At 46.4% G+C, this 25,461-nt stretch overlaps 3 protein-coding genes across 8 annotated transcripts; 1 reads left to right on the top strand and 2 right to left on the bottom strand.

The window, feature by feature from the left end:
• Nucleotides 1-1,975: 1,975 nt before the first annotated feature.
• On the bottom strand, nucleotides 1,976-16,713 carry adam19b (ADAM metallopeptidase domain 19b). Its single transcript, XM_062560783.1, has 23 exons — nucleotides 16,492-16,713; nucleotides 16,173-16,273; nucleotides 16,002-16,072; nucleotides 9,978-10,056; nucleotides 9,715-9,791; nucleotides 7,896-8,097; nucleotides 7,748-7,813; nucleotides 7,331-7,402; nucleotides 7,071-7,237; nucleotides 6,796-6,880; nucleotides 6,440-6,579; nucleotides 6,108-6,285; nucleotides 5,947-6,036; nucleotides 5,619-5,814; nucleotides 5,004-5,112; nucleotides 4,693-4,906; nucleotides 4,509-4,586; nucleotides 4,113-4,221; nucleotides 3,885-4,014; nucleotides 3,682-3,763; nucleotides 3,217-3,579; nucleotides 3,032-3,129; nucleotides 1,976-2,911 (listed from the first exon to the last, which is right to left on the bottom strand). Exons 1-23 carry the CDS (start codon nucleotides 16,610-16,612, stop codon nucleotides 2,905-2,907), a joined length of 2,835 nt encoding a protein of 944 aa, XP_062416767.1. The 5' UTR covers nucleotides 16,613-16,713; the 3' UTR covers nucleotides 1,976-2,904.
• A 354-nt stretch (nucleotides 16,714-17,067) lies between these two features.
• On the bottom strand, nucleotides 17,068-23,997 carry thg1l (tRNA-histidine guanylyltransferase 1-like). Of its 6 annotated transcripts, none has more exons than XM_037460463.2 (7): nucleotides 23,888-23,997; nucleotides 20,797-20,991; nucleotides 20,517-20,693; nucleotides 20,256-20,425; nucleotides 20,072-20,160; nucleotides 19,356-19,463; nucleotides 17,179-18,397 (listed from the first exon to the last, which is right to left on the bottom strand). In XM_037460463.2, exons 1-7 carry the CDS (start codon nucleotides 23,956-23,958, stop codon nucleotides 18,236-18,238), a joined length of 972 nt encoding a protein of 323 aa, XP_037316360.2. In that variant the 5' UTR covers nucleotides 23,959-23,997; the 3' UTR covers nucleotides 17,179-18,235. The 6 variants fall into 6 exon arrangements, with proteins under 6 accessions (XP_037316362.2, XP_037316360.2, XP_062416765.1 ...); XM_062560781.1 differs by lacking the exon at nucleotides 23,888-23,997 and adding an exon at nucleotides 21,561-21,815 and having other exon boundaries at nucleotides 20,797-20,904; XM_062560782.1 differs by lacking the exon at nucleotides 23,888-23,997 and adding an exon at nucleotides 21,555-21,815 and having other exon boundaries at nucleotides 17,180-18,397; nucleotides 20,797-20,904.
• Nucleotides 22,864-25,207, top strand: lsm11 (LSM11, U7 small nuclear RNA associated). Its single transcript, XM_037460466.2, has 4 exons — nucleotides 22,864-23,548; nucleotides 23,990-24,129; nucleotides 24,207-24,290; nucleotides 24,690-25,207. Exons 1-4 carry the CDS (start codon nucleotides 23,110-23,112, stop codon nucleotides 24,981-24,983), a joined length of 957 nt encoding a protein of 318 aa, XP_037316363.2. The 5' UTR covers nucleotides 22,864-23,109; the 3' UTR covers nucleotides 24,984-25,207.
• The last annotated feature ends 254 nt before the right edge of the window (nucleotides 25,208-25,461 follow it).

The raw sequence follows: 25,461 nt of genomic DNA, 5'->3' as shown, positions 1-25,461 counted from the left end.
GTTTACATTTTTCTTTCAGTTCTACTTAGTAAAGGCAAAGTCAAATATTTTCCAAAGATTTAATACCGATTTGCTTTTAAAATGCTCAACGAGTGACTTAATGACCGCCATGCTTATGCATATACATCAACGTATCCGATGGTGGTTGCCCCTAGTTGACACATTAGGTAGTGGTAGATGTTTTTCCTGTAGAAAAACAGCATAACGGTAAAAAAGTTGTAATGGGGAGACTGCTGATGAAGCTCAGGATAAAAAAAAATCTTAGCAGAAAGAAAGCGACTGATTGGGAGCAAATGGGTGATTAACGAGTCTGGCAATCAACATTACAAGTGGAATGACAAGCCTGGCTTAATTAGGTCATTATAGGAAATCTTTCAGCAGGTGAGATCCTCTCCTTGCTGCCCCCCCCCTCCCCCTCCCTCTCTCGTCCCCCTTTCCCGCTGCGAGGGGAGGCAGGGGTGTCACCCCCGTGTTTTATCCCTCTCAGCCTCCTCATCATCATCTCTAATAAATGAAACTCCACAGCAAGTGACATGCAAACCAGCACTAATTATGCTCAGCAGGAAAGGCCGGCTGAAGCCTTTGCCCCGCGTCCCTCTGAGGCCACATCCACACTATCCCCTCTCCATTTGAAGATACACATATTTTGCTTATAGTTTACATCGAGCGTCGACCCGAGACTTCGTGAACAGCGGTGAAACGGGCGTGTGGGCGGAGGTCGTTTTATTGTATTAAACGAAAGCCTAGTGCGGGCGGAGCTCAAGTCCCACCTTCCCCTCAGGATCACCTGGCTGTGCTGTCTGCAGAGGGAAAGTGCGTGTGTGTGTGTGTGTGTGTGTGTGTGTGTGTGTGTGTGTGTGCGTGCGTGTGGCTTGCATGTGCTGGAGGAAGGTTGGTTCGGGGGATCTGGCCTTGGTATTTAGCAGCCTTTTGATTAAAATGAACCAGAGAGCTTTCATCTCAGTGAAGGATGTGGAGAACTAAAGGGCAGGCACCTTTTCGGCGCTCCCAACAGTGCTCCGAGGGGGTGTCATTTAAACAAACTATACACAATCGATGTGTAATCGATCGTTTAATAAGCATAGGGAAATGACCTATGACATCAAAGGCTTCCTACACAACCAAAAAACAACAAATCCCTACAGGAAAATAAGGAAGAGATTTAAATGTACTACCTTTATCGTTTATAAAAAATAAAGATTAATAATGATTACTTTGAGCGATGAGTCGTTTTAGTTTGTTTGGATCAGACTTGAGGTAGCAGTTTAAGTGGAAAAGCTCTGATAAACCCATTGTTACCTCACACCGAACCGTACACAGGACAAACAAGCAGGTAAAGAGTGTGTGTGTGTGTGTGTGTTGGGGGGGGGGGGGGGGCTTAGGGGTCAGATATCAACCTCAGTTGTTGGTGGACACTAAAACAGAACCAATAGTTGAGTGAATGAAAGACTCGTGTTTCAGGTGGTCAACAACACGACTCTAAATGGATGTCCCTGTTGCTCTGCTTCTACCTCATGCACTGTAGGTGCACTCAAGCAAGCCTCAACATTGTAATAGGATTTGAGCGTGGTGCACTTCCGGGCTGTTGCGCTGCCCCCAAGTGGCCATAATGTGAACTACATTGAACTGAAATTTGATCTTATTAAACACAAACCAAAACTCATAATATTCAGCCATTCGAGAATTATTATATTCCACTAGAACTATAGTGCAAGGCACTTTTGAACTGTACTTTAACAAAAGAATAGTTGAACATTGAAACAGTTGAAGATCAGGAGCTGTGTGAGATATCCTGAAACTTCTCCTATAGAGCCCTGAAATAATGAATAAATCATTGTACCTGTGATGAGCTGTATTAAAAGGTGAAACAATTCCAATATGCATTCATTAAGTTACAAAAAAGCATCCTCTTGAATACAATAAGTGTTTGAATCCAGATCCGAACAATATTACAAATATTGACGAAACACAATCATTTAAAATGTATACTTTATTATTTCCGTGTGTTTATTTGAATCCAAGTTGAGGACACAATGTTACGGTTTGCATAGATCTGATAAGGTAACACATGGCAGCTGACAGACCAAAATATAAAATAAAACAAGTGGGGTTGAGTACCTCAAAGTATTTACAACGATATCACTGTAACACAGCATGGCATTTAGAATATTTTATTCTAAGAGGGAGGAGTAACTTTATAGCATTTTGGTCACAAGGGAACTCCCCCAGTTTTTAGTTACATAGGCGTATGAACATAATAATTATTTACAATAATCCAAACGTATCCTGACATTTTGATGTTTAACTGACACATGTAGATAAAACCATGGCTCATTTATTTTTTGCACCAATGTGAATATATTTGAAAATGGATGGCATGTACATAAAGGAATTCATGACTAATGGAAAATGGCCAAACTAAAAAAAAACAGTGCGGGAAAGTGACGCATCCCCCACGATCTTCATTAAATACTCGCCTTCTGTGGGATTTGACACAAAAATGATTCCTTAAAGTGCAAAACCACAACAATATAAAACCCCCTTGACAAACAAACGGACAAAACCCCCAAATGTCCTGCTACGTATCGGTTAAACAGTAGATATCTCATCATTAGCGTATGCCAGCATGCATGTAGGGCTTTGACTGGTCCCATTTGGTCCAGTTAAAATCCCATTCTCATTCACACAAGCACTTCAATAGTGACATCATTTCTTAATATAAGATATCACTCTACAGCTGATGCTCTTAGAGACACAACATGTCTAGTACACAAGCAACATTGTAAACCGGTACTTTCCTTTGCAAATAAATACCCCCCTGAGCAGTTTTCCAGCACTGAACCCGTGGATCAACTTCACATTTCCGTTGAATTTAGGGAAAATAGTTCATAGGGTTTGCTGTTTTCAAGTTCTGAAAGCCGACACAGAGCACTAATTTACAAAACACATAGTAAGTAGAAATCTGTCTCCCTTTGCTCTTTATAGAAGATAAAACACGTTTTTAAAAAGAGAGATAAATTAGATAAATTACCCATTTGTTTTTTTCTGTCCAGCAGATGTCGCTAAAGCAGCTTTTCCTCTTTGCAGGGCGTTGGCGGAAACCTGCGGGCCGTTCATTCGCTGCTGTTCCTGCATCAAAAGAACAAATCAGACGTTTCCCACCGAATAAAACGGCATCGTCATCGGCTTCGCTCGACCGCACACAAACATACTCACTCCTGACGGTTTGTTTAGTGGACAAGGTGGCGCGGGTCTGGTCGGGGGGTTTGGTCGGGGTTTGCATATTACTGACTGCTGCCGGCGGGTTTTGGCCTCCAGGGAAGGTAGAGGTGGGCGTCCTGTAGGCGGGGGAGGGGCCTGGTTTCGCCTCGGCGTGGCGAGCCTCGCCGAATCAGCCGAAGGTGGAGTGTAGCCCGCAGGCGAGCACCGTCTGTCTCGAGGCTGAATCTGGGCCTGTGGGGTCCCGTCCTCCTGCGCCGCAGCATGCGCAGGTACCGCCGGAGGCTTCACTGACGGACGCACAATCGCAGGTTTGGACCGAGTCGAGCAAGACGGGCTCGGACGTGGAGAGGATTTCGCCTGGGGAACAATGCAACCATGACAGCGGTTCAGCGCTGTCTTCTAATATTCACAAACAACTGTGAATGGCAGTACTGTCTGGGCCATTGAAAACTCCTTTACCAGGTGGTCTGAGTCTTGTTTCTTCAGCATGAATATTGGGTTTGCATGACCGCTCACATGGCTGTTGGCCGGGACTGAGCCACTGAGGGTTAAAACACAAATGAAAAAAAAAACTATTTACACGTCATCAAAAGTACATGGTCAGCAATCTAAACTTCACTTTTACGTAGAGGATTGGTATTTTACCCTCAAGGATGTCATACCTTGGCAGTGGAGGTGGAGCAGAGGTTTTCCGAGGGTGGAGTTTATGTCTGTAGCAGCACCACAGTCCAACAGCAGACAAAATCACAAAGAGAACCAGGGGAAGGACCACCAGGACTGGAAGGAGATTGCCTGTTGGCAATAGAATTGATACAATAGTCAGAATCTGTAGACATATGTAGATGACAAATAAATATATATATATATATATATATGATGAAATGTCTCACTGTGGCTGATGACAGGTCCACTGTCTACACTCCCACCCAAACCCTTCTGGACACACAGAGGAGGAGCCCAGCCTGCGTCACAGTGGCAGTTGTGATTGTTGTTGCACAGCTGGCAAAAGAACACATTACACATTAAGATTCAAATCAAATCAGGTCCAGTGGTGACGTGTAACTAGCTGCACTTTGTACTTGTGTTTTCAGCAAGATTTAGGATCCATCACTTTTACTGGGGTGTTTCTGCTTTTATATGTTGCTACTTTGTATAAAAATATCAAAGTACTTCCTGCACCACTGCCAAGCTTATTCATATCAGTGGGCTGGCAGCCAAATCTTCAACACTCATCTTCTCAGCCTCCTTACACACACACACACACACACACACACATAGAAACTTACCCCATGCCCATTGCACTTGCTATTGCACTCATCAGCTCTGAGAAAAGATGCATTGCGGCATTCCCCATTGAAGCAAAGCTGTTGAAAGGAGTGATGTGAGGATGGGAGTCAGTGAAGAGTTAGTAGATAAAAAACATTAAATGTGGCACTCTGATAGCTGATTGACAAATGTAGTCGATCTCACCGAGTCTGGTGCACACTTGGTGCCCGTCATGACCAGGCCTGGGTCCAGAGTGTCACCCTTCTCCTCCTCCTCCTGTCCGGGCTTGTACACGTGTGTTCCCATGCACTGGATCTTCTTGTTGCCCACGGTGACGGTGGTTTCTATGCGCACAGCGCTGTTCTCAATGGGCTTGGAGGCCGAGGATAAACACTGGATCTTCCCACACGGGGCATCCCTGGCAGACACAATGAAAAAGGCCATTGAGAGTTTGGTTATTGTCGGGAAACAGTGGGTCAAAGGAAACGACGTGAGGTCTGTGAACAATTCTTCACCTTTCCTTACAGCTCCTGTACTTCCCAAACACATCTTTGCCACAGTTCCCGTACATGTCTCCGGCTTCGTTTACCTTCTTAAAACACAGGTCAGGGGCCGAGCGCCCATCTGCGGAGAGTGCACAGAAACACATGAATACGTCTGCATGCACGCACACACACACACACACACACACACAATGACAGCGTGTACTGCGACCACCTGATGGAGACCAGATGGCATCCCTTACTGTTCAGTATTGCTCCTGCGGTACTACAAAGGCTCTCCAGGGAAGCTCTGTCGCAACGTGAATATGGACGCTGTCCAACAACAACGTCTAGTCCCGTGAGCCGGCGAGGCGTCATCTCGAACTCTAACCGGCATTTCCACTTCAAAATGTATGCTTAACTGCTTTAAAGATCAAATATGAGATTATTTGACGGCTGATATGCATTTACTCACATTTAGACGGATTGCCTCTCTACACTCATGGAAACTGATAATGTGTATTTTATAGAATACTGCACCAAGTGTACACCGAGTGTACACAAATCTATGTGTGCCATCTATGCAGCACGTGATCAAAATGCACATACACAAAATGTAGAGCTGTAAAAAGCATCCAGTTGACCCACCTTGTCCCCAGAGGGAGCGACACTGCTGCTCCAGGGTCAGACACATGCCGGTGTAACAGTAGGCCCGCCCACCTGCGCACGACGTACCGTCCACCAAATAAAAATTAGCCGGACAAGACTCTGCTTTCCCGTCGCAGTACTCTGGCAGATCACACGAGCCCGAGGGCCCCCGGCAAAGCACACCTGGGCTTTTCAGCTGCACACAGATGAAGAGGGGGGACACACTGAGGAGGAGGACGATGACATGACGCAGAGCTGTTCTCACACGGCCCAGGGGGGGACGCGTCCATGACGGGACGATTGTTGAAAGTTGGATGAATGTCATTACCTTACAGTGGTGACAGCAGACGCCGTGGGCACACTCGGCTCCAGCTCTCAGAGTGCAGTTGTTGGCGTTACAGCAGGGACTCGTGCACTCCTGCAAAGAGAGCGCCGAGTCACACGAGGGGGAAATATATGTACGGCGAGCGGTCAAGAGACACAACACACCTCTTCTTCTCCACAGTCACATTCCTCTCCTTCCTCCAGGTAACCGTTGCCGCAGCGCTGCCCTCCGATCATGGATCTGGTGTTTGGCAGGTTGAAGAGACACTTCCCTCCCCCAGAGTTCAGGTAGCTCTTAAGCTCCTCCAGGTTGCAACCATTGAAAACACGAGGAAATGGATGCCTGGTTCGTGACGAGGAAGACGGACGGACACATTATGCAGACTTTATCGTGATCAAATGTCAACTTTCAAATCTTCGGTTTTCCTCCTCCCAATTAGTTTAGTGGCGGCCATTTGGTTTGGTTGCTTGGACATCAAACCCCTCGCGCGTCGTACCCAGTAGCGGCAGCCATGATGCAACCTCCGTCCTCGGCCTTCGCCTGGCAGCAGCCTGTAGTGTCGTGGCTCATGCCGAAATTGTGGCCCATCTCGTGGGCCATGGTTGCAGCCACGCCCACAGCCAACTCGGAATGGTCCTATTCGAGAGAAGCGTCAAACATCACTGCAAGATCTGTAGGAAACGTTAATTGTTTCAGGATGCAAGATCAAATATATTACATTGCTCATCTCTTATTATCATGTTGCCCTGATACACGCTGGCCTTCCACAAGTACACAGCTAACCATGTAAGTTCATTTGGACCGACCAGTCTCTATATTTACTCAGACTTTCTTTAGACTTTAGTCTCTCACCGCGTTCACTCCCCCGGACTGGTAGTCGGAGCACATGGCTTTGAGAGGGGCCAGCCCGATGGTGGTCCCTTGGAAGTTCCTCCCGCTGTTGACACAAAACGCTGCTGGTGAGTTTGGTTCCAATGGCCCAGCGGGACACGGCTGCTGAGACAGTTACTGTCTGACCCCACGGGACCAAAGGCTAAGAGGTGACAGGTGGGACTCTAGCACTGGGGAAGGTGTGGAATGACCAATGGGGGGGCGGGGGGGGGGGGATTAGAGACAAACACACTGACGTGACGAGTTGAGCGTTGTCGTTGGGGAGCGTGCGGAGCTGCTTTCCTCTCCAGGACAGGAACGCTGCCAGAGTGCTGTGAGGGTTGTCCGAGACGCTGATCATGTCCCGGCTGGTCCAAACCTCCAGGCCGATCAGCGCCACGCGGATGCTCAAAGCCTTGTAGTACTGCGAGGACAAGAAAAGTCGTTTCTACCCGATATGGGTGGGGTGAATCGGCTCAGTCTAACTGTGGCCTTCACGTTCTGCATCGGATGCTACCTTGTCGACCAGGTTGGCTGCCTCCAGCAGTTTCAGTTTGGTCTTTGTGAGATCACTCCCATGCTTCTGAAACTGCATAACGACATAAACCACATAGTATACAGGAATAGACGCACCTAAACCGTATTTAAACTCAAAAGGGGTCTCCAGATGACAAAACAAGAAGTGATTCAGATCTTGATGTTACAACTTCCCTCAAAATGAAGTGACGGGTGCGATTTACTGAGGTATTCTATTTATTAATATATTTAAGTAGGTTACAATCCTGACGCAAATAAATAGCTCGTAACATTTAAAAACGCTACAGGGCAGACAGACACAGGCACCTAAAAACAATTCACACCTTCCTACAGCGTGGGGAGGATATCAGGGCATCACACATGCGTCACCTTTTTCATTTCCTGCCCACTTCCTCACCTCAGCCTGGTCTGCAACTATCAGCAGCTCCACGTACTTCATATTTTGGCTCACGTCCCTTTTTCCCTGAACACAGAACGGGTGGAGACGATACTGGTCACGGTTTGCGTAGGACTGGATTTGGTCCGCTGTCCGCTCCCCAACTCACCCTGGCGCCCCGCGGGGACGTGGTTCCGCGGATGAAGCCGTTAAGCCCCTCCTCGCGCTCCTCGTTGCCACGGGGATGCAGGCAGCTGCCTGCGGGTAGATGGAGACTCTCGGCTCTGAACACAGCGTGCTGCTGTGCGCCCGTGGAAACGGGAAGGGGCTCGATCAGGTAGCTGACGCTTGTGTTCAGGGAAATCAGTCCTCTGGGGAAACAAAGACACGGCCAGTTTGTTCCATCCGATCATGACTCTTGGAAATCAATGTGGGTCGATGGTCCTGCCTGTCTGTGAATACTCTGATTTTCCAAAGGAAATCCTTTATTGCATTGTTAAACTGAAAGAATGGGAATTATTTACACGGCTGAGAGTCAGACTGGGATTCTTTTTATTTGTCTGTGGTGGTTTTACAGACGGGTGGAGACGAGATTCGTTTCACCAGCTATTTACCGCTGTTCATGAATTACATTCAGCTGGCGCAGACAGAGCGATACACAGGCTTTTGACTTCCCCTTATAAATGCAGATGTGTATACACAAAAAGGCAAGCATGCACGCAGCATGTGGTCCTGCAGCTGCAGCAAACATCTGGAGGAGTCAGACACCCACATGTCAATGTCCCCAATGCTGCGTTTGCATTTCTCCAGAGGATTTGCATTCGTAGGCAGATGTGTTCATTCAGTCGTCCTGCGGATGCAGAGCAACGAACCCACGAAAACACGCATGGGGCTACCATTTCTGTCAGTGGTTCCCAGTTGCTCCACTGCTCTGGGCGCTTCCAGCAGGAAGCCGCATCGGATCGTCAGCCGGAGGAAACACAGGATCCCCACACTGAGCTGTACTCAATGAACCAGCTCCCCATCCCTCGACCTATTGACCCGCTGAACTGCACATGACGCTGCGCATGACGCCGCACACAACGGCTTCCTGTCACCTTCCATCTACTCGGCCGCGGCTCGATCACAGGCTCGGGCTGTTGTGCAGGCTCCAGCTCTTTTCATCTACGAAACCCCGCTCAGAAACAATCATGCTATTATCTCGGAGAACGGAAAGGCTAGTGAGGAGCTTAGGGAAGAGCTGTGCTGAGCTCGCTGTACAGCACCAGACAATGGCTGGGACACACTTTCTCATTGAATTGAATGAAAAAATGGTTCCAAACTTTTGACCTTTTGATTTTTCAAAGAATTTCAAATAATTTGGCAGTAACCTTGATTTCTCAAAAGGTTGTGTTGGGGAGAAACCGTCTTTCTGCAAGATTTCCGATGAGCAGAGGGTTTCTAATTGTCTTTTTACACGTATGAACGTGGAAGAGTGTGTTGTCGAGAACCCAGAAAATGACACTAACATTTGGACACACTCTGTGTTGCTTTTGGCAAATTAACCAAAACAGGAAATGTCGAACAACAGTATGTGATTTATTTAGGTTAGTTACAAATAACCATGTGACCATTAATTCTGTTTTGCTGGCACAAATGTTTGACAGTCAGTTGGAAAAAAAAAACAGATTAGCTAAAATGACCATTAATGGAGCCAGAAGCGTTATATCATTGAGCACATAAAACACCATTTATTTTGGAGCACTCACTCTTAGCTTTGAGTTTTGGGAACATTCTTCTTGGCTCTGTCCCTTGTAGCTCTTGCAAGTTCTTCTTCTGCTGAGGTAACTCTGAAGCTACAGCGATGATGCTACGCTTAACTGTAAGAGCTGTCCTTCAAGAGCAGCTTGTCTCTTATTTAGTCTTAGGGGAATTCTAGGAAACTTTATTCGCCACTGGGACCAACTCTAAATATTTGAAAACAGCGTCAGGGTGCAGTTGTAACTTACCTGAGGCCTGAGCATGTGCTAACAGCAACACTTGAACCCTTCATGCCCTGAACCTTCCCGTGGTAGAAACAGTGTCCCTGTAACACAAAATAACGTTAAAGCTCCACAGTGATATTCAACCAGAAGCCCTTGTTATGTAAGCAGATTTAATATTTGATCTATGCTGCCTGCCATTCTCCTGCCATAAAATTTGATGAACTACAATTTGTATTCATTTCTCTTCTATGATCACTTAAGAGCACCGAACATCCTCATAGACTTACAGTGGTGGCAGGAGAGGAGGATCTGCGGGCTCCATCGGCACTGTACCATATTTCCTGATATCCAGGGGCCAACAGTTGCCTGGTGAAACATGGCAAAAACTCAAGATGCAATTTGCAAGATAATATATGCCATCAAATGTTCGAGCGACCGAAAGAGCAGAAATATGGTGGAACGATGGTGAGAAATGTACAGAGTAAAAGCTCGGCCCAACAGAGAAGATAGAAGAAGATGGATTCTCTCCAACAGCCCACAGCTCATAAAACATTCACTCTGATGAGAGACAAACCCAGACTGCTTTAAAGATTTACACAAAGGTCCTCACAGGGAAAGAAAAAGAAAAGTCTTGTATATATACACTTTTCCCAAAATGACCCTTTTTACTTTGTGTAGAGTAAAGCTAATGTAAGACGTGGTAACGTTCCTATGCTGAGAGTATACATTTTTGTTGGTGTGTCCAGACAAACAGGGCCATTATTCACACATGTCGTTCTTATTCTTTTCTCCATTACCGGATCTCATCCTTTCAGAATACAATACAGACTGTGCAAGAGAGGCTGATAAATCAGGGAAACATACACATACATGGAAAAACATGGCATTCCTCTTATTCTCCATCTGTGTATGTGATTGAGTGAGTGTCTTCAGACTTGCAGCATCTCTGTCAACCGGCTGGCCCAATATTTACATCCCGCACAGATGCTTGTTTTCTGTCTTTTCCTTCCAGCTCTGTCTCAATCCATTCATCCTGTTTTCATTCATAAACTCTGCCTGGCCCACAGCTGGTTTTCTTTGGCTGCATCTTGCTAAATCTCCCCCTACGGTCAAGCTCAGGTCCATCAAAGGACTGTAACTGCAATGGACTCGAGCTCTGGCGCTGATCCAAAGACTGGACACGAGATAGAAAATGTCCCACTGAGACTTCACCTGTTTTCCGTTTCAGCCAGCTTATGGCTTTACCTCAGGTGCGCAGCAATGTATTCTGTTTCATCCGAAGTGAAGTTATAGTTCAACATATTTCAACATTTTAGGGAGAAAGTGCTAATTTGCTCTTTTTGGCATAGAGTTTGATTAGAAGATTAACGCCACTCTCAAGAAGCCAAGAGCTGGCTAGCTTAGCTTAGCATGAAGAACGGCACAAATGTCAAGCCTGCCACTGGTTTCAGTAACTCTTATTGAAACAATTAGATATTGTGTCATATTGTGTCAAACAATGAGCTTACTGCTGGATGGCTTTATTTTTTAGTTGGAGGGAGTCAGGCTAACTCCTTCCCTTCATCTCAAGTATTTATGCTAAGCTAATCCGATGTTGTAGCTTTATATATACGACACATACATGAGAGGGACACTGATCTTCTCATCGAACTCTTGGCATGGAAGTGATTATGAAAATGTCCCACTATTCCTTTAAAGGATAATGAAGACAGATGGAGGGATGATGGGGGATTTTTCTTTTCTCTTCCGTCAGATGCCCCGGAGGAGACACGCCTCTTGAAACAATGACAGCCTGTTGGTCAGATCAGCCGCAGAGCAACACAAAGACGGAAAACGTCATCCTTCATCCTTTAACAGATTACCACCCGGGGGTTGGGGGGAGGGGGGGGGGGGTTACTTAAAAATGATCAGTCAGCAGTAATGTATCCGGCTGATGTCACCCTGAACTGGGTAACCCGCCGAATTGAGATTTGACCTTCTGACCACATTTATATCTGGCCTTCCTCTGGTTTTCCTGCTTCTTCAACTCCCCGAATATTGCCCCCATGCACTCCTCGAATCCGTGTAACCCCATGATGGCAGAGCGGCTGGGGATTGATTGAGCTTTACCAGGCTGCTATATACAGGAACGATCTCTTCTTCTACCAGCAGACACATGACGACTCTTTCCCTGAGTCTCCAATGCCAGTCAGCAGCTGAGTAATCCCGCAGACTGTATAACATGCCGCCATGTGACACATCGACGCAACATGCAATTAACAAAGCCACTGTGAAAGCATAATATCAGCTTAGTTTTGTATATTTTTTGTATAATTCCATATCTGCTTAGCCAATAAAATAAACTACTTTGACATTACTTTTTAAGGCAAAAGCAACTTTATTTGACACTATAAAGAACCAGTGGAATTGGAAGATGAAACAAAGCGTCTCTCATCTGGCATGAAGTATGTATGAATCACCCAAAATAACCTGCAGGTGCAGACGGTTTCAATTTGACTCATCCGTGTCTCAAGTAGACAATGAAGTAAAACATAGTTCAGGTTCTGATGAAGAAAAAAACTGCAATGCACGCGAAGCAAAAGGCAGTTCATTGCTACAAACTGTTTTTGTGTATGTACGAACAGGAGAAAAATTGATCAATGAAGGTAGAGAAAAGCTTGTTTTGACAGGAAAAAGTGACATAATGCCACTTTTAACATCTGATCTTCAGGATTTGACCAATTTGTGAACATCTCGCTGTGAGTTGGGGATCACTTTCAGGTCTGTAGGAAAAATTCAAGGCGACCGTCAGCTAGCTTAGCGGAAAGGCTTAGAAATTGTGCTATGATCCATACATTGTTGAGTTTTCAACGATTCAACAAACAATACATCGGGTTATTCCGCTTTAGAGGTGCCGTTAGGAGGAACTCGCTGTTTCCAGCTGCTGCCGGATGTGGTTTCGTATTTACCGTTTGTCCCATTGAATGCTCAAAGAAACAAAAAGTCCACTTTTGTGTCTAATTGCATTCTGTCAAAGGCTGTGAGAGCTTTCAAAGGAACACCAACAGCTCTGTTAGCGGGTTAGCGGGTTAGCGGGTTAGCGGGAGAACGTTCCCGACAGATGCTGTGATTGAGGAGCGCAACACTGGCTGAATCACGACTGTCTGGCGGTGAGGCTGAGACAAAGGCTTGGTTCAGCCCCGTGAGGGGAGGGAAAGGGTGGAAGGGGGGGGGAGGGGGGAGTAATGCTAATGTACTTTGTAGATAGTGAAGAGGGTAGAGAGGAGAAGTGGACGTGGGGTAATGCTTTAGGGTCAGTGGGTCGCATTCTCTCATAGGATCAGATGACATCACCGCGCGGGGGGGGGGGGGGGGGGGGTTGGGGGGTCGCTGGTGGGGGAGATGGGCGACGGCAAAGTCAAATTACCACTCTGCAGCGTGTGACGAAGAGGCTTTCATTGCACAGCGAGGCCAACGTACTGTGGCACGAAGCCCTTTGTGTGAGTGAGGGTTACATTAAGACATCAGAGGGGACACGGCCGAGCCCCTGTGAGACTAAACATAGGAACGAGGACAAGGCGAAGCCGTCCCTGCTCTCCGCTCCCCAGACCTGTGATCCATCAGGTCTGGGCTTTCGACCTTGTTTGTGTTTCTTAGGGCGGCGGCTGTTGCTGCTGTGTGTGTGTGTGTGTGTACAAGCGTGTTTGTGTGTTGTCTATCTGCGTGTGGCCCCCGGGCTCCCCAACCCTGACCGAGGAGAGAGTGCGTGGGGGATGCATATTTGCTCTCGAGCCCTGGGGACTATCGGACGAGGTGAGCATTAGAATGAGAAGGAACCGGGTGCTCGCTTTCAGAGTGGACAGTGGAAGATGTACGAGGTGTGGAGGAGGGGAGCAACAGTGATGTGTGCATGTGTGCAAGGGAGTGCTCCATTTAGGTTCATGCACTTGATATGCAGGGGGGGGGGGGGGGGGGGGGTTAAACAGAAGAACAGAGAAAGACAAGCAGAGGTGGAAGCATTGACACGATTCACATCTGAACCCATGTCGCTCACAGCCAAACTGACCACGAGTGTCGCCGCTTTCCTCTTTCCTTGACTTTTCTCCCCTCGACTCCTTCTCCCACGCTCCATCACTCACTTTCTTGCGCCATTTCCTTCCCCCCCCCCCCTCTCTCTCTGCCACTCTTTTTAAATCCCCTTCCCTGCTCTCCTGAGTCAGCACAATGGCCGCTGCCTGGCTCTTAACCAAATCAACCCTTTACAGGAGCACCTCAGCCTTTCATTAAGATAAAAGCTCCAGCAGACACACACGTGCACGTTGACGAGCATGAGAGGGAGGGCGGGGGATATATAAATGGATCGAGTCCGTGCTTCAGCCTCCAGGAGAACCGATGCCTACAAATGTAAGTGAATAGTATACTTGAGGTGGACTGGAATTAAAAGTTAGAGGGCAAGAAAAATGGATTTAAAATGCAGGAGAATGAACAGAAAGACGAGATCGAGATGATCTCACAGCTGGTTTGGGTCCTCTTTGATCTGCTGACCCAACTTCATAGATCAATGTTTGTGAACTCTTTACTAAAGTCTTGACTCACCAAACATGTTCTCCATTCGTTCAAAATCAGAGGGGTGAAAAGGTGAAAGGGTGAATATTTAAAAACGTAGTATGTTATTCAAACAGTAAATTTCATAATATCCACCAGATTGCACATTTCCTTTCCCAAACAAGCTACATCCAGAAACTGAATGAATGAACAAACTAGTACAGACATCAAAATAATAAGAGCTCAAGTGAATGAAGCAGAATAGAGTATTTAAGAACCTTTACTCTTTACATCACCTTTACAAGGTCTCAGACTGCACCAGATAATCAATGTCAATCAAATGGTGTGTGTGTGTGTTTAATGTGTTTTACTTTTTTTTAATAGTCCCAACTCCTTTTGTATGTTTTATCACAATCAACAGTTTCATTTCTACATGTATTTCCCTTTACATACTATTTTATTTGCTATATTTAATTCCTGCACGCTAACATTTGAATTGATTGCTCATGTCTGGAGCACATGACAAATAAATAACTTTTTTACCTCAAACCTGATTGACCAAGTGCAGAAATTGTGCACCTTTCCTGTTTGAGGAAACAGTTGCACACAAGGGTTTCAAAATATCTGTCTTTCTTGTGACTTCATCTTCCCATGTCATCCCCTGAACCGCGCGCACTCACTCACTCACTCACTCACTCACACACACAGCAGAAGTGATGGGCCAAGTGCAGAAATTGTCCACCTTTCCTGTTTGAGGAAACAGTTAAGAAGTTGCACAAAAGGGGTTTCAAAATATCTTTGTCTTTCTTGTGACTTCATCTTCCCTTGTCTTCCCCTGAACCGCACTCACTCACTCACTCTCTCTCTCTCTCTCTCTCTCTCTCTCTCACACACACACACACACACACACACACACACACACACACACACACACACACACACACACACACACACACACACACACACACACACACACACACACACACACACACACACACACACACACACACACACACACACACACACACACACTCTGAGAAACCCTGTGTGTGATTGATTAAAATTCCTTGCCCAGGAGGAAATCTGACAGCGTGACCACCTGCTGGGAAGGGAGAGCATGGGGGAGGTTAGGGGGTGGGGGAAATCCCTCAGGGGACGGTCAGTCAGACACAGCGGAGTCCCGGCCTGTTGATGTGTGTGCCTGTACGAGCCAGCGAGCGACAGAGAGGGAAGGCAGTTAAAGTTAAATAATGGGCTCCATTTCTAATGCTCTTAAAAGCTGGCCCAAATCCAAGTGATAAACCGCGGCCCGGCGGTCGAACACGAAACGCCGTCGCGGCCCCCGGTTCTCCCTGCTGTCCCGCCGAGGGACCCCGTCTGTCTGTTAAACGAGATGGATACTTCCTATCGCCATCCCACTGTGGCCCGGAAAAGAACGGCTCCATCACATTACAGGATGTTAAATGCAGACGCAGAGTCTCACTTCCTGTTTGCCCAAGGCACACAGATCGGGTGTCAACCATGCTGTCGTCAAACCCCCCCCCCATCACCTTCCTTTGCTCCCATCATCCCCCTCTCTGCACCCACAAGGGCACTGACCTTATAAATGTACTATGTGACAGCGAACATCTGGTTGAATCTAAGAATACTGTACAACAGTTTGATTGAGGGGACTATTTGAATAAGCATTTTTTTTTGTCTAATATTGATACCTGTCCCTGGGAACGCTCAACTGCACTGGAAAGTTTCCAGGCCCATTACTATTTAAATCTTTAAAAATGACTCACTCGTTTCTCTCCAGGTGCAGTCTGAGCTCCTGGCCCTCAGCTGAGATCAGAACCTGAGCCTCTGCAGGATGCTGGACGGGAAACAGATATTTCAAGAAGTAGTCAAGCTTACTCACATACACAAAGATCTGTGTCTGTTTTCTTTATTTTGCTTTTTTATTACAATATCACCTCTTTGCTGGCAGATCTGCTTTGTCTGTGAGGATGCAGCCATGTGGGATAAGTAATCTCATGACTGTGTACATGATCAAGGATGCTCCTCTGATTTTCTCCTGATGAAAAATAGGGAAAAAAGGGATACATTTTAAATCAACCTTTTGTTGGGGTGGTCTGCACTTAAATGGACTATCGCATTCTCCACCACTCTTATGCATTGGCTGATTGGATGATCACTTTTAACAACAACAAAAAATATATATAGTGACATAATAACAAAACACTGCAAGGCTACAAATCCAATCCCCCCCCCCCCGTATGCCATCTGACTCACCGCTGTGAACACCGCCTTCCGATGGAGCAGCAGCTCCGGCACCGTGGAGGAGAACCACGAGACACAGCACACTCAGAGAGGGCCGCGCGGCGGCGCGGGAAGCGCGCGCCCCTGGACGCATTGTAACACCAAGCGGTTCCGTATCAATCCGCCAAACTGAGACGAGAACGTTGAGCGATGGACGCCCCTCGGGTGCTTCTGGGCGGGTTGACGGTGGGGGGGGGGGGGTGGAAGGAGGGGGCGCGCCACCGGTGGGACATCGCGACGGGCCGCGCGTCTGGCGGAGTCCGCGGGGCGCATCGTCCCTCTCTCGTTCTCGACCACTCCCCCCTCATCAACAGTGCGCGCGCGCGCGCGCGCCAGGAGAGGGACGCCTGCGCTCGCGAGCCGAGGTGAGGCGAGATAGTCCTTTCTGATCGGTCGATATTGAAAAATACACCATTACTCGTATGATAGTGACCTCGCAGCAATGCTGGAATTACTTGTTCTGTGGTTCTTGTTTGGGGGGGGCGGCTGTCATCTCGGCCGACATTAACGTTTCCCCCCCACCCGCTACTCGTATTTGCAGTCTGAACAACATCAAATCAAAGCAGCTGACTACGCTACGAATCAGGACGTACAACAAACATTTGAATGATTCAATGATATTTAAGGACAATTTCTCTTAAGGTTGTGTCTTTCCTAGTTTTTTTTTTTTTTTTTTTAACCGACCAGTACCCCAACGGGATTGGGCTTAGGCCCACGTGCCACCTTTAAATAACTGCACCCCTTGCCTCCACATGTTGTGGTTACTTTAGATAGCTTCCCTACTGTGAGGCCATTTGTCCAGTGAGTGTATGTGTTGGCACTGGTCCAAGTGAATCGACCACAGGTTTCAGTTAATGCCATTAAGAAAAGAATCACAACGTTTTTGTACACTTTAAGTTCATTTAAATGCAGTTCCCAATTGCTCATTAAAGAGGTCTCTAGGGAGAGAATTTGCTGGAGAGCTTTGTGAGTTGGATCCTGGTTTCATTAAGTACAGTAGCTACAGTTTTTTAATCAACATGACCAGGAGACCAAAAATACAACTGTAATACCTGAAGGTAACCGAGCTTACTACACAGTATCAAAATACAGTGCTTCAGGCTTCCAGCTGCCATTCATACTGAGCTGGCCATTTATGAGTGCAATGATAAATATGCCACGCAGCACATGTCAGAGGTGTATGTGCACGCAGGGTGTGAGAGGTATTCTTAGCCCCCGATGACAGTGCCGGCCGCCAAATTCATTCACATCTCTAAATGGTGTCCTGGCTGCATGACAACGCCACTTGTTCCTGCCAAGGTATTGGTTTCAGCTTTACTCTGGTTTTTCCTGCCTCAGTTTGGTTCTTTCTCACCACAAACAAAGTGATATTGAACTCTTTGCAGTAGGGGTTGCAGAATAAGTACAAGCTGAACAAAAAGGCTATTTGAGATCCAAAAAAGGGATCAGTGCATCCATTTTCAGCAGAAAACCTACTTTAAATGATGACTGAAGTTTAATACCCAAAATGAACAATATGTTCCAGCTGTGAGGAGAGCAAATGGTACAAAGTCAACCATTAAAGGCTTGAGTCTCTTGGAGGGCCATCACGCGTCATTCATGGCTAGCGTGCTGTCTGACACAGTTGTTCAGCGACATCAGTCCACATCAAGCTGCTCCAGCACACGTCCACTGCCTGCACGGCTCTCCTCAGCTCGGAGACACAGCGCAGGAGCCGTCAGCAGCTGTCGTCCTCCAGGATGTCCGGGTGCTCCTCCCAGAACTGCTCTCCTATGATGTCTCCGTGGTGGGCCTGCACACTCCTCCTGCTGCGGGTCACCGCCACATCCTTCTCCTCTCCGCTTGGTAGCTTGTGGCGCTTGGTGACAGTTTCGTCTCGCTGGACAAAGAGAATGAGGAGGTTTGGCCGTACTATATAAAATCCACTTGAAGGACAGGGGGTGCAACTACTCCATTTCAACGGCCCCAAATCGGTCATAATATTTACACTATTGGTCTATCACGTACACATAAGGCAGCACTGTAGCACCTTGTATAATTAAAACAATGATTCTAACAACTGACCACGTTAGGCACCCAAAAAGGCACCCATTGCCCGAATTATTTATGAAATTAAAAATAAATAAAAACACAGTATATTTTTAACGTATATATATTTTTTGTTTAAATAGTAACTCAATTTATTTAAGTGAATAAATAAATGAATACCTGACAAAACAAGGCCATACTGTACATAAGCAATAAGGTACTTGAAGGCGAGGCAGTACTTTATCGTTACTGTTTCTGAGAGAGTTGGAGCATAAGCAACATTACACTAATAACATACCACAATATTTCTCACCAGACTCCCGGGTTTGTTTTTGTTTATTTTTTAGGAAACGTTGGTTGCAACGTAATGTTTTCGGCGGCGCTAATGTGGGAATGAGGAAAGATGGAGGGGCGGGGCTTGGCGAGTGTGTCGGGGCGATATTCTCACAAGAACTCCAATAAATGCCCCGTCACATATCATAACACATTTGGGGGGGATTGATGACAGAGAGAGTAATTTTTATTTATTAAATATTGATGAATGAAGAAAAAATTGTGCTCCAGCAGAACGGGCACTTTTCTCATTCTCCAGCTTGAGCACCACTAGGGGTCTATTTGTGCATGTGCTGTTGAGAAGGCATTGACTAATGTGGAAGTAGATGACAAGTGAGGTGGAAGTGGCTGCATTATGGATATCAAACCCTCATTCATCCTACTTTAAAAATCAAATATCTCAAACAGCAGTTATGGAAAAAGAGACATTTTGATGTAATAACTGTGCTGAATTAACAGTCTTTGTAGCAGCTCACCTTTTCCCAAATGAGAGTGGTGCCTTTCTTGTGGAGGGCAGACTCAGTGTTGTAGTTGATGTCAAACTCAGAGAACAGGATCTCGTTTTTGTCTGCAGCTAATGTTCCCTGGAGAGAGATATTACAGTTTACAGATTAGACTTCGATATTATATTAATAAATGATGGGCACACAATATACCAAAGACATGCAGACACAGCTGTATCTTGAAATTCATTCTGACATCCAGGACCATGGCTTCTTGGTAACATAACTAATTATATATATTAATATCACAAATACGAACCAAAGCTTACAGAGGCAGTAAAGACCTTTAAGAGGAACAGACAAGACACCTGCAAATAAACTACTTTAAAAGTGTATCCGTATCGGAAAATGTTAGCATTTGAAGTATTTGAAATGTGTCTTAAAGATTTTTTAAAAATGAAAAGGTAAATGTTGTGCATTTTGTCAGTAGCAACATTAATTGTGAGTACACAGCGGTATGACTGCTGTTTTCTCAGGATCATTTATGGCTAGTTGCTAGTTTAACTTATTCCACTCGGTGGAGCTACAAGAGGATCACATGTGTGTAGTTTATACAATTAAGATTTAGTCTTTAGAAGAAAAACAGGCTTAATGAATTTCAAAATGTGCAATCATTTTTTTTTTTATTGACAGCCCTAATTCAAAGAAACAAACACATTGATTAACTTTAGACTGTGATGCGCTCTCACCTTTAAGCGATCTTCTGCCTGCTGTGTGGTGAGTCCTCCCTTTTGTACTAAAGTCCAAAACACTGTGTTGTACAAATTATTTATGTGACCTGAAAGACATAAAAACACGTGTGCAGTTGCCTGCTTAAAGAACATCCAATGCGTGATCTGTAAAACCGTTGTGTAGAACACAGTGTGCACGTACAATCTGCTTGCCTCCAGCTGAGGTAGTCTCGGAGGTTGCGGTTGCTGGGATACAGGACCACTCGCCCATCAAAGCCCGGGGGGTACAAGAGAGGCTGCTCTTCAAAAAACTCCTTCCAGTAAAACACATATGAGGAGGAGAACTGGGAGGCCACATGAGTCATGAGCTTACTGTCAGAAAAAAAAGAGGGGGGGGGAAAGTTCATTAAAAGCACTAAAGTGGGTTTGATGTCGGACGACATAGTGGCAACATAATTGGTACCTGGATCTCCTCTTAAACCAAGAAGAGCTCCTCTTGAAAACAAAGCTGAACTCATCACTTTGACCATAAGCGATAACAATATCCTCTAATTCCTCCATAACGGAGCGTGCACTGCGAGTCATCAGGTCCAAAGCCCTGTTATCATTGGGCTTCATGAACTTGTGCTTCTCTGCGAACCTGAAACAAAAAGCACGCCGATAATCAGAAAGACAGAATGATGCGTCACCTTACTGGTCTGCAACATTATTCGTGTCCTCACAGCTTCAGGAGGAAAACTCACTTGTGAAAGTTGCGGCCATCCAGCCTCACAACAATGTAGCAGTTTCTCAGACAAGTGTCGTCGGTTTCGAAGTTGCGGACGTACTCAAACTTGCTCTTGGCCATGTTGCTGGGAGCAGTAAAAAGACGGGCCAGAGGTTGGAGAACACAAGACCTGACACGTCCACCCAAGCTTAAGGTCAGCATTAGGGTGCTCCTAAAAGGACCAAGCAACAAGATAACGGTCTTCCTTTCGTACACAATTCATGGTGACTGGTAAAAAAAAAAATGCATCATGTTTGGGAATTGCAATATATTCAGAAGTAGCATAATACTGTAGCGTGTCTAAAGTTCCTAAATGTATATGGTTCTGTTTACTGTTACTGTTACTTAGGCCAGGGTTGGGGTACCGCCCCTTTCGGTGTAATGTGTGTAGATTTGGGGGAACACAGGAAGTGGGAATTGTGGGAAGTTGAGTTCTGACTGGTGTGTAAAAAAAAACGGGGTTGTTGGATGGCGTGGCTGTGGCCGACAACAGCGACAATAAACCCCAAAAATCATAAACTGGCTCTTTATTGGCGCGGAACGTTAGAATACGAACACATTAGTTTTATTAATCTTACGTGTATCAGGATTGCACTTAGTCATTTTAAAAGGTTAATTCTGTGCTTCCGCTCTCTTAATTTTTTTTTAACTATTCAACTCAAAACGGGGCTAATAACGCGATGACAACAGAAACGGGTCCCTCTGACCACCTTTAAGGCGAGTCATTAGCCTTACTTTCACCTGGATGTCCCGTGTTGCGCTCGCCCCACGTCCCCGCAGACCAAGCACCAAACGCCGTTCCGTGGAAACACGTTTGTTTTCATGCGTTGATATTTCCAGAGTTACACAAAGACTACTATATAATATACTAGAGGTGTAACACAGCACTGCCGTCCACTGATGTTTACATTTGTCTTGAGACAGTTGTCAGGTCACGCACGTTGATTTGTACATAGTCCGTCAACGAATGATGTCGTAGTGAAGCCGCGAACCACCGAACAAAGGTTCCGGACAAACACCACATCAAATCACCTACTGGTCCTAGATTCATTAAATACATGTATACATATATTTATATACATATACATACCCATACATCAAATATGGTTAACATTTTTCGCTCACACTTATCACAATCTTTTTCTGTGTCTGCACTACATTAAAAAAACGTTTTTTTCTTTCCTCTATGGACTTGAAAGCCAGATAAGTATCCCAATTATTTAAAGAGCAGTTTGTTAAACCTAACTACTCTGTAGATCAATTTTCTTGTCTTGTTCAATCTTATAGGGAAAAAGTAGAAGAGAAAACATATATTACGGTGAGCTAGTATGGGGCCATTTATACAGCTCACTAAGTATTTGTCTGCAGCTTTGCTATCTTTGGCGTATAAAGGCTCATGCCACAATAGAGGTCGATTTTGCTTTGTTTGCTACGTGGAAGGGGATCATTCAAACTCATTAAATGCCATCACCGTCTACTCAGGCTAAATGTGACCGTTTTCTTTTGAGATGGTTTAGGAAATTAATCAAATTGACACCTAAAAGGACATTTTGTATTTCAAGATGAGGTCTCTCTGTCAGTAGAAACAAAAGTTCAAAACATTTCTTTTTCATATCCCGGGTGTGCATATGCCCACAGATCCAGAGGTCACACTGAGGGGGCACAGGGACCAACATCGTATCTTCCCCCCTTGAGCTCTTCGATCTACCCATTGTATATCACGTATATTACCATTCCATTTAAAATCAGGACACACGAGTCCATATAAAAATCATCAAAGAAGAAAAGACGTTTGAGGAGGAAGGAGCCTCGTCGCTATTGGCCGCGGAAAATGTAACCCCGCGATACGATTGGCTGTGAATACGCCTCTTGATTTGACGCTGCCAATGGGACTTTTACAGGAAAAGAACAATATAAACATTATTTTAGCGCCACCTTGTGGTTATGGAGAGAAAGTGGAAACCAAAGATCGTGCTTGTAAGGATGACCCACGCTTTACGGAAGTTGTAGTCCATTTAAAGTCCTGTCTGTTTTCTGAAGAATTTCGTTAGAATTGTGTTTTTTTTTATCGATGTGTACTTGGTTAGGCCATTGCTATTAAACCGATTACAGGAATAAACACACAGCAGAGTATAACAAAAACGCTGTCAGGATTAAAAAGCTCCACAACAACCGGCTCCTCGTATCTCTGACGTGTGTGGTCTCCTGTCACAAGTGCGGAGTGAAACCTCAGCTATTTGCCCGGGACTCCTTCCCCTCACCGTGTGCTCGTCTGCGGCCGTTTTCAAACATGGAGGAGAGGGAAAGAAAAAGTGCCAAGTCGGACACTAAAGCAAGCGTTTCAACCACGCCGCCACTGCCGGAGCGCGACGCGGGGGACGATGACGCGAAAAGGACCGACGTGTGCTCGGACCGCTTCGACCCGCTCGCGGCCCTGTACTCGCCCGCCGTGCCGCTTCCCTTCCCCAACATCAAGGGCTTCAACAACGTCGCGGCGTACGAGAGCTTCATGAAGGGCGGCCGGGGCCGAGCCAAGCCGGAGAACGTGGAGAAAAGACGGCGCAAGGCCATGAAAGGGGTCGCGGACCCGGAGCGCATCGCGAGGCTGAAGAAGCTCATCGTCAACAACCCGGTGACGGAGGCCGGGGAGAGCAGCGGCGGCGGCGGCGGCGGCGCGCGCAGCCGGAGGAGGACGAAGCCCCAGAAAAACGTCCTGACGAGGATGCCCCGTAGGTTCTTCTACCTCCACTAATTGCGACACCCCTCCCCCCCCCCCACCGCTTTGGTTGGGGAGGCCAAGTTGCACCCAATGCACAGGGCCAATGGCGGCCTCGCCAGTAAAAGGTCACGACCCACGCTCATGGTTCACACGTCTCATTTATTTATGAGCTAACGGCACAACATAATCTACCGCTATATTTAGGAGAAGTGTCTAATAGCCCTGTAATATTCAGTCATACATTTCTTTCAATTCAAAGGAAAACCGCTATATAAACCGCTGATATTTCAAAAAAAAAATTGCTGATTTGAAACAGAGGAAAAAATAAACACGAATCCTCTCAACTCACAAGCCGGAACGAGCGATGATCTGTTCATCGTCCGATGGAAAGATTCCAACTCGGTGTTTTTGTGGGTGCATTATAAAGCTTGCGTAACTCCTGTGTCTTCAGTGTGCAAAGGCAGCCCGATGGGGGAGCTTTACAGATGCGTCGAGGAGAGGATAAGGGTCAAAGTTCACATCAGGACCTTCAAGGGACTGCGGGGAGTGTGCTCCGGCTTCGTCGTGGCCTTCGACAAGTTCTGGAACATGGTGAGCTCTCGCGCCCCCGTGTCGTCACTTGCAGCGCGTGGCGCCGTTTGCTCATTGCTTTTTGACGTCCTCACCAGGCGATGGTTGACGTGGACGAGACGTACAGGGAGCCTCTGCTCGGGGAGGCCTTCCACCACGAAAAGGCCCTCACCATTTCACGGGTAGGCCCTAGTTTTCCCGACTGAAAAATATCACTTACTTTGCGATCACAGCCGAAGGAATTCTCCGTGTTTTTACGAAGAAGAAAGAACGCAGTGAACAGTTAAGTAACTCGGACGTGTGCATGCAGCTCTCAAACTCACTGTGGCTGCTCTTTTCCTGATTTGTTACCCACTGAAATATTTAAAACCAAATGCTTTTCTAAAAAATGCTTTTCTTGTTTTACTCTTGACATTTATGATTGTTTAGCTGCTACACAATAAAAGCTGCCTTTTTTTAATATGAACGGCATCGGCGGTAAGAAGTGTTTTGAAGTGTGAAAAAGGACAACCATAAATATTTAAAATCCCATCAAGTCGGAGGTTTGATTTTCCCGGTCGATGCGACTGTGACCCGTGCAGCTCTTTGAGAAGCTGAAGCTCCAGGAGAACCCGGGAGGCGGCGAGCCGGAGGAACCGGCCAGAGGGCGTCGCCCGCTTCCCGCGAAAGAGCAGCAGCAGCCGCCGCAGAGGGGGGGCGCGGGGACGCAGCCCGAGGAGCCCGACGCCGCTGGAACCAAGCGGGGTCAAGGCCAAGCGGCGCCGAAGGCCCCGACGAGGGGCTCCCCGAAGTACGGAAAGGTCCACACGCGCCACATCAACCAGCTTTTCATCCGGGGGGAGAACGTCCTCCTGGTAAACCCACAGCCGCTCTGACGGGTGTCTTCAGCCCCTCCTTCGGCGCCGGGTAAAAAGAGGCCCGGCGATTGGATTTGGTCCGATTCGGGAGAACGAATGTTATATCATGTTGATATGGAGGTTTTTCTCTCTGCGTCATCAGAGAATGATCAGGATTTTGAGGAATAAAAGCTTCTCAGGATTAATAGCATTTGTTTCTTCTTCTTCTTCTTTTTGTGCAAATGCCACTAAAGAAAATCTATTTTGAACCACCTGCCCCTGTGTTATGATTATCAGCCAGCAGGTGGCAGCATGAAGGCATTAGTGGCATCCGCGAGGCCATTGTCATCTCACAGAGCTTGTCCCTTTATGTTGCTTTTGCAGTTAGTTTGAACAGGAATGACAGCACAGTCTCAGCGGACTTCATAAATGCATTATGAATAATTGAGTTTGTGAAGCTGGAGATTGCAGATGGCACTCAAAAGCTGTCATTTGTCTTGACGTCTCGGATTGCTTT

Source organism: Pungitius pungitius, chromosome 2, assembly GCF_949316345.1.
Source record: "Pungitius pungitius chromosome 2, fPunPun2.1, whole genome shotgun sequence".
NCBI lineage: Eukaryota > Metazoa > Chordata > Actinopteri > Perciformes > Gasterosteidae > Pungitius > Pungitius pungitius.
Note: the sequence above shows the minus strand (reverse complement) of the source record. Positions and strands in the feature narration are given on the sequence as shown.

Coding starts and splice junctions, on each gene's coding strand:
- adam19b (XM_062560783.1), bottom strand. CDS start 16,612: ATGCGTCCAGGGGCGCGCGCTTCCCGCGCCGCCGCGCGGCCCTCTCTG. Junction 7,814..7,895: donor CGTCCCCGCGGGGCGCCAGG/GTGAGTTGGGGA, acceptor TTCTGTGTTCAG/GGAAAAAGGGACGTGAGCCA. Junction 5,113..5,618: donor TCGCTCCCTCTGGGGACAAG/GTGGGTCAACTG, acceptor CACTCTCCGCAG/ATGGGCGCTCGGCCCCTGAC.
- lsm11 (XM_037460466.2), top strand. CDS start 23,110: ATGGAGGAGAGGGAAAGAAAAAGTGCCAAGTCGGACACTAAAGCAAGC. Junction 23,549..23,989: donor CGTCCTGACGAGGATGCCCC/GTAGGTTCTTCT, acceptor CTGTGTCTTCAG/TGTGCAAAGGCAGCCCGATG. Junction 24,130..24,206: donor TCGACAAGTTCTGGAACATG/GTGAGCTCTCGC, acceptor CGTCCTCACCAG/GCGATGGTTGACGTGGACGA.
- thg1l (XM_037460462.2), bottom strand. CDS start 21,643: ATGAAAACAAACGTGTTTCCACGGAACGGCGTTTGGTGCTTGGTCTGC. Junction 20,426..20,516: donor TGGTTTAAGAGGAGATCCAG/GTACCAATTATG, acceptor TTTTTCTGACAG/TAAGCTCATGACTCATGTGG. Junction 19,464..20,071: donor AGGCAGAAGATCGCTTAAAG/GTGAGAGCGCAT, acceptor ATCTCTCTCCAG/GGAACATTAGCTGCAGACAA.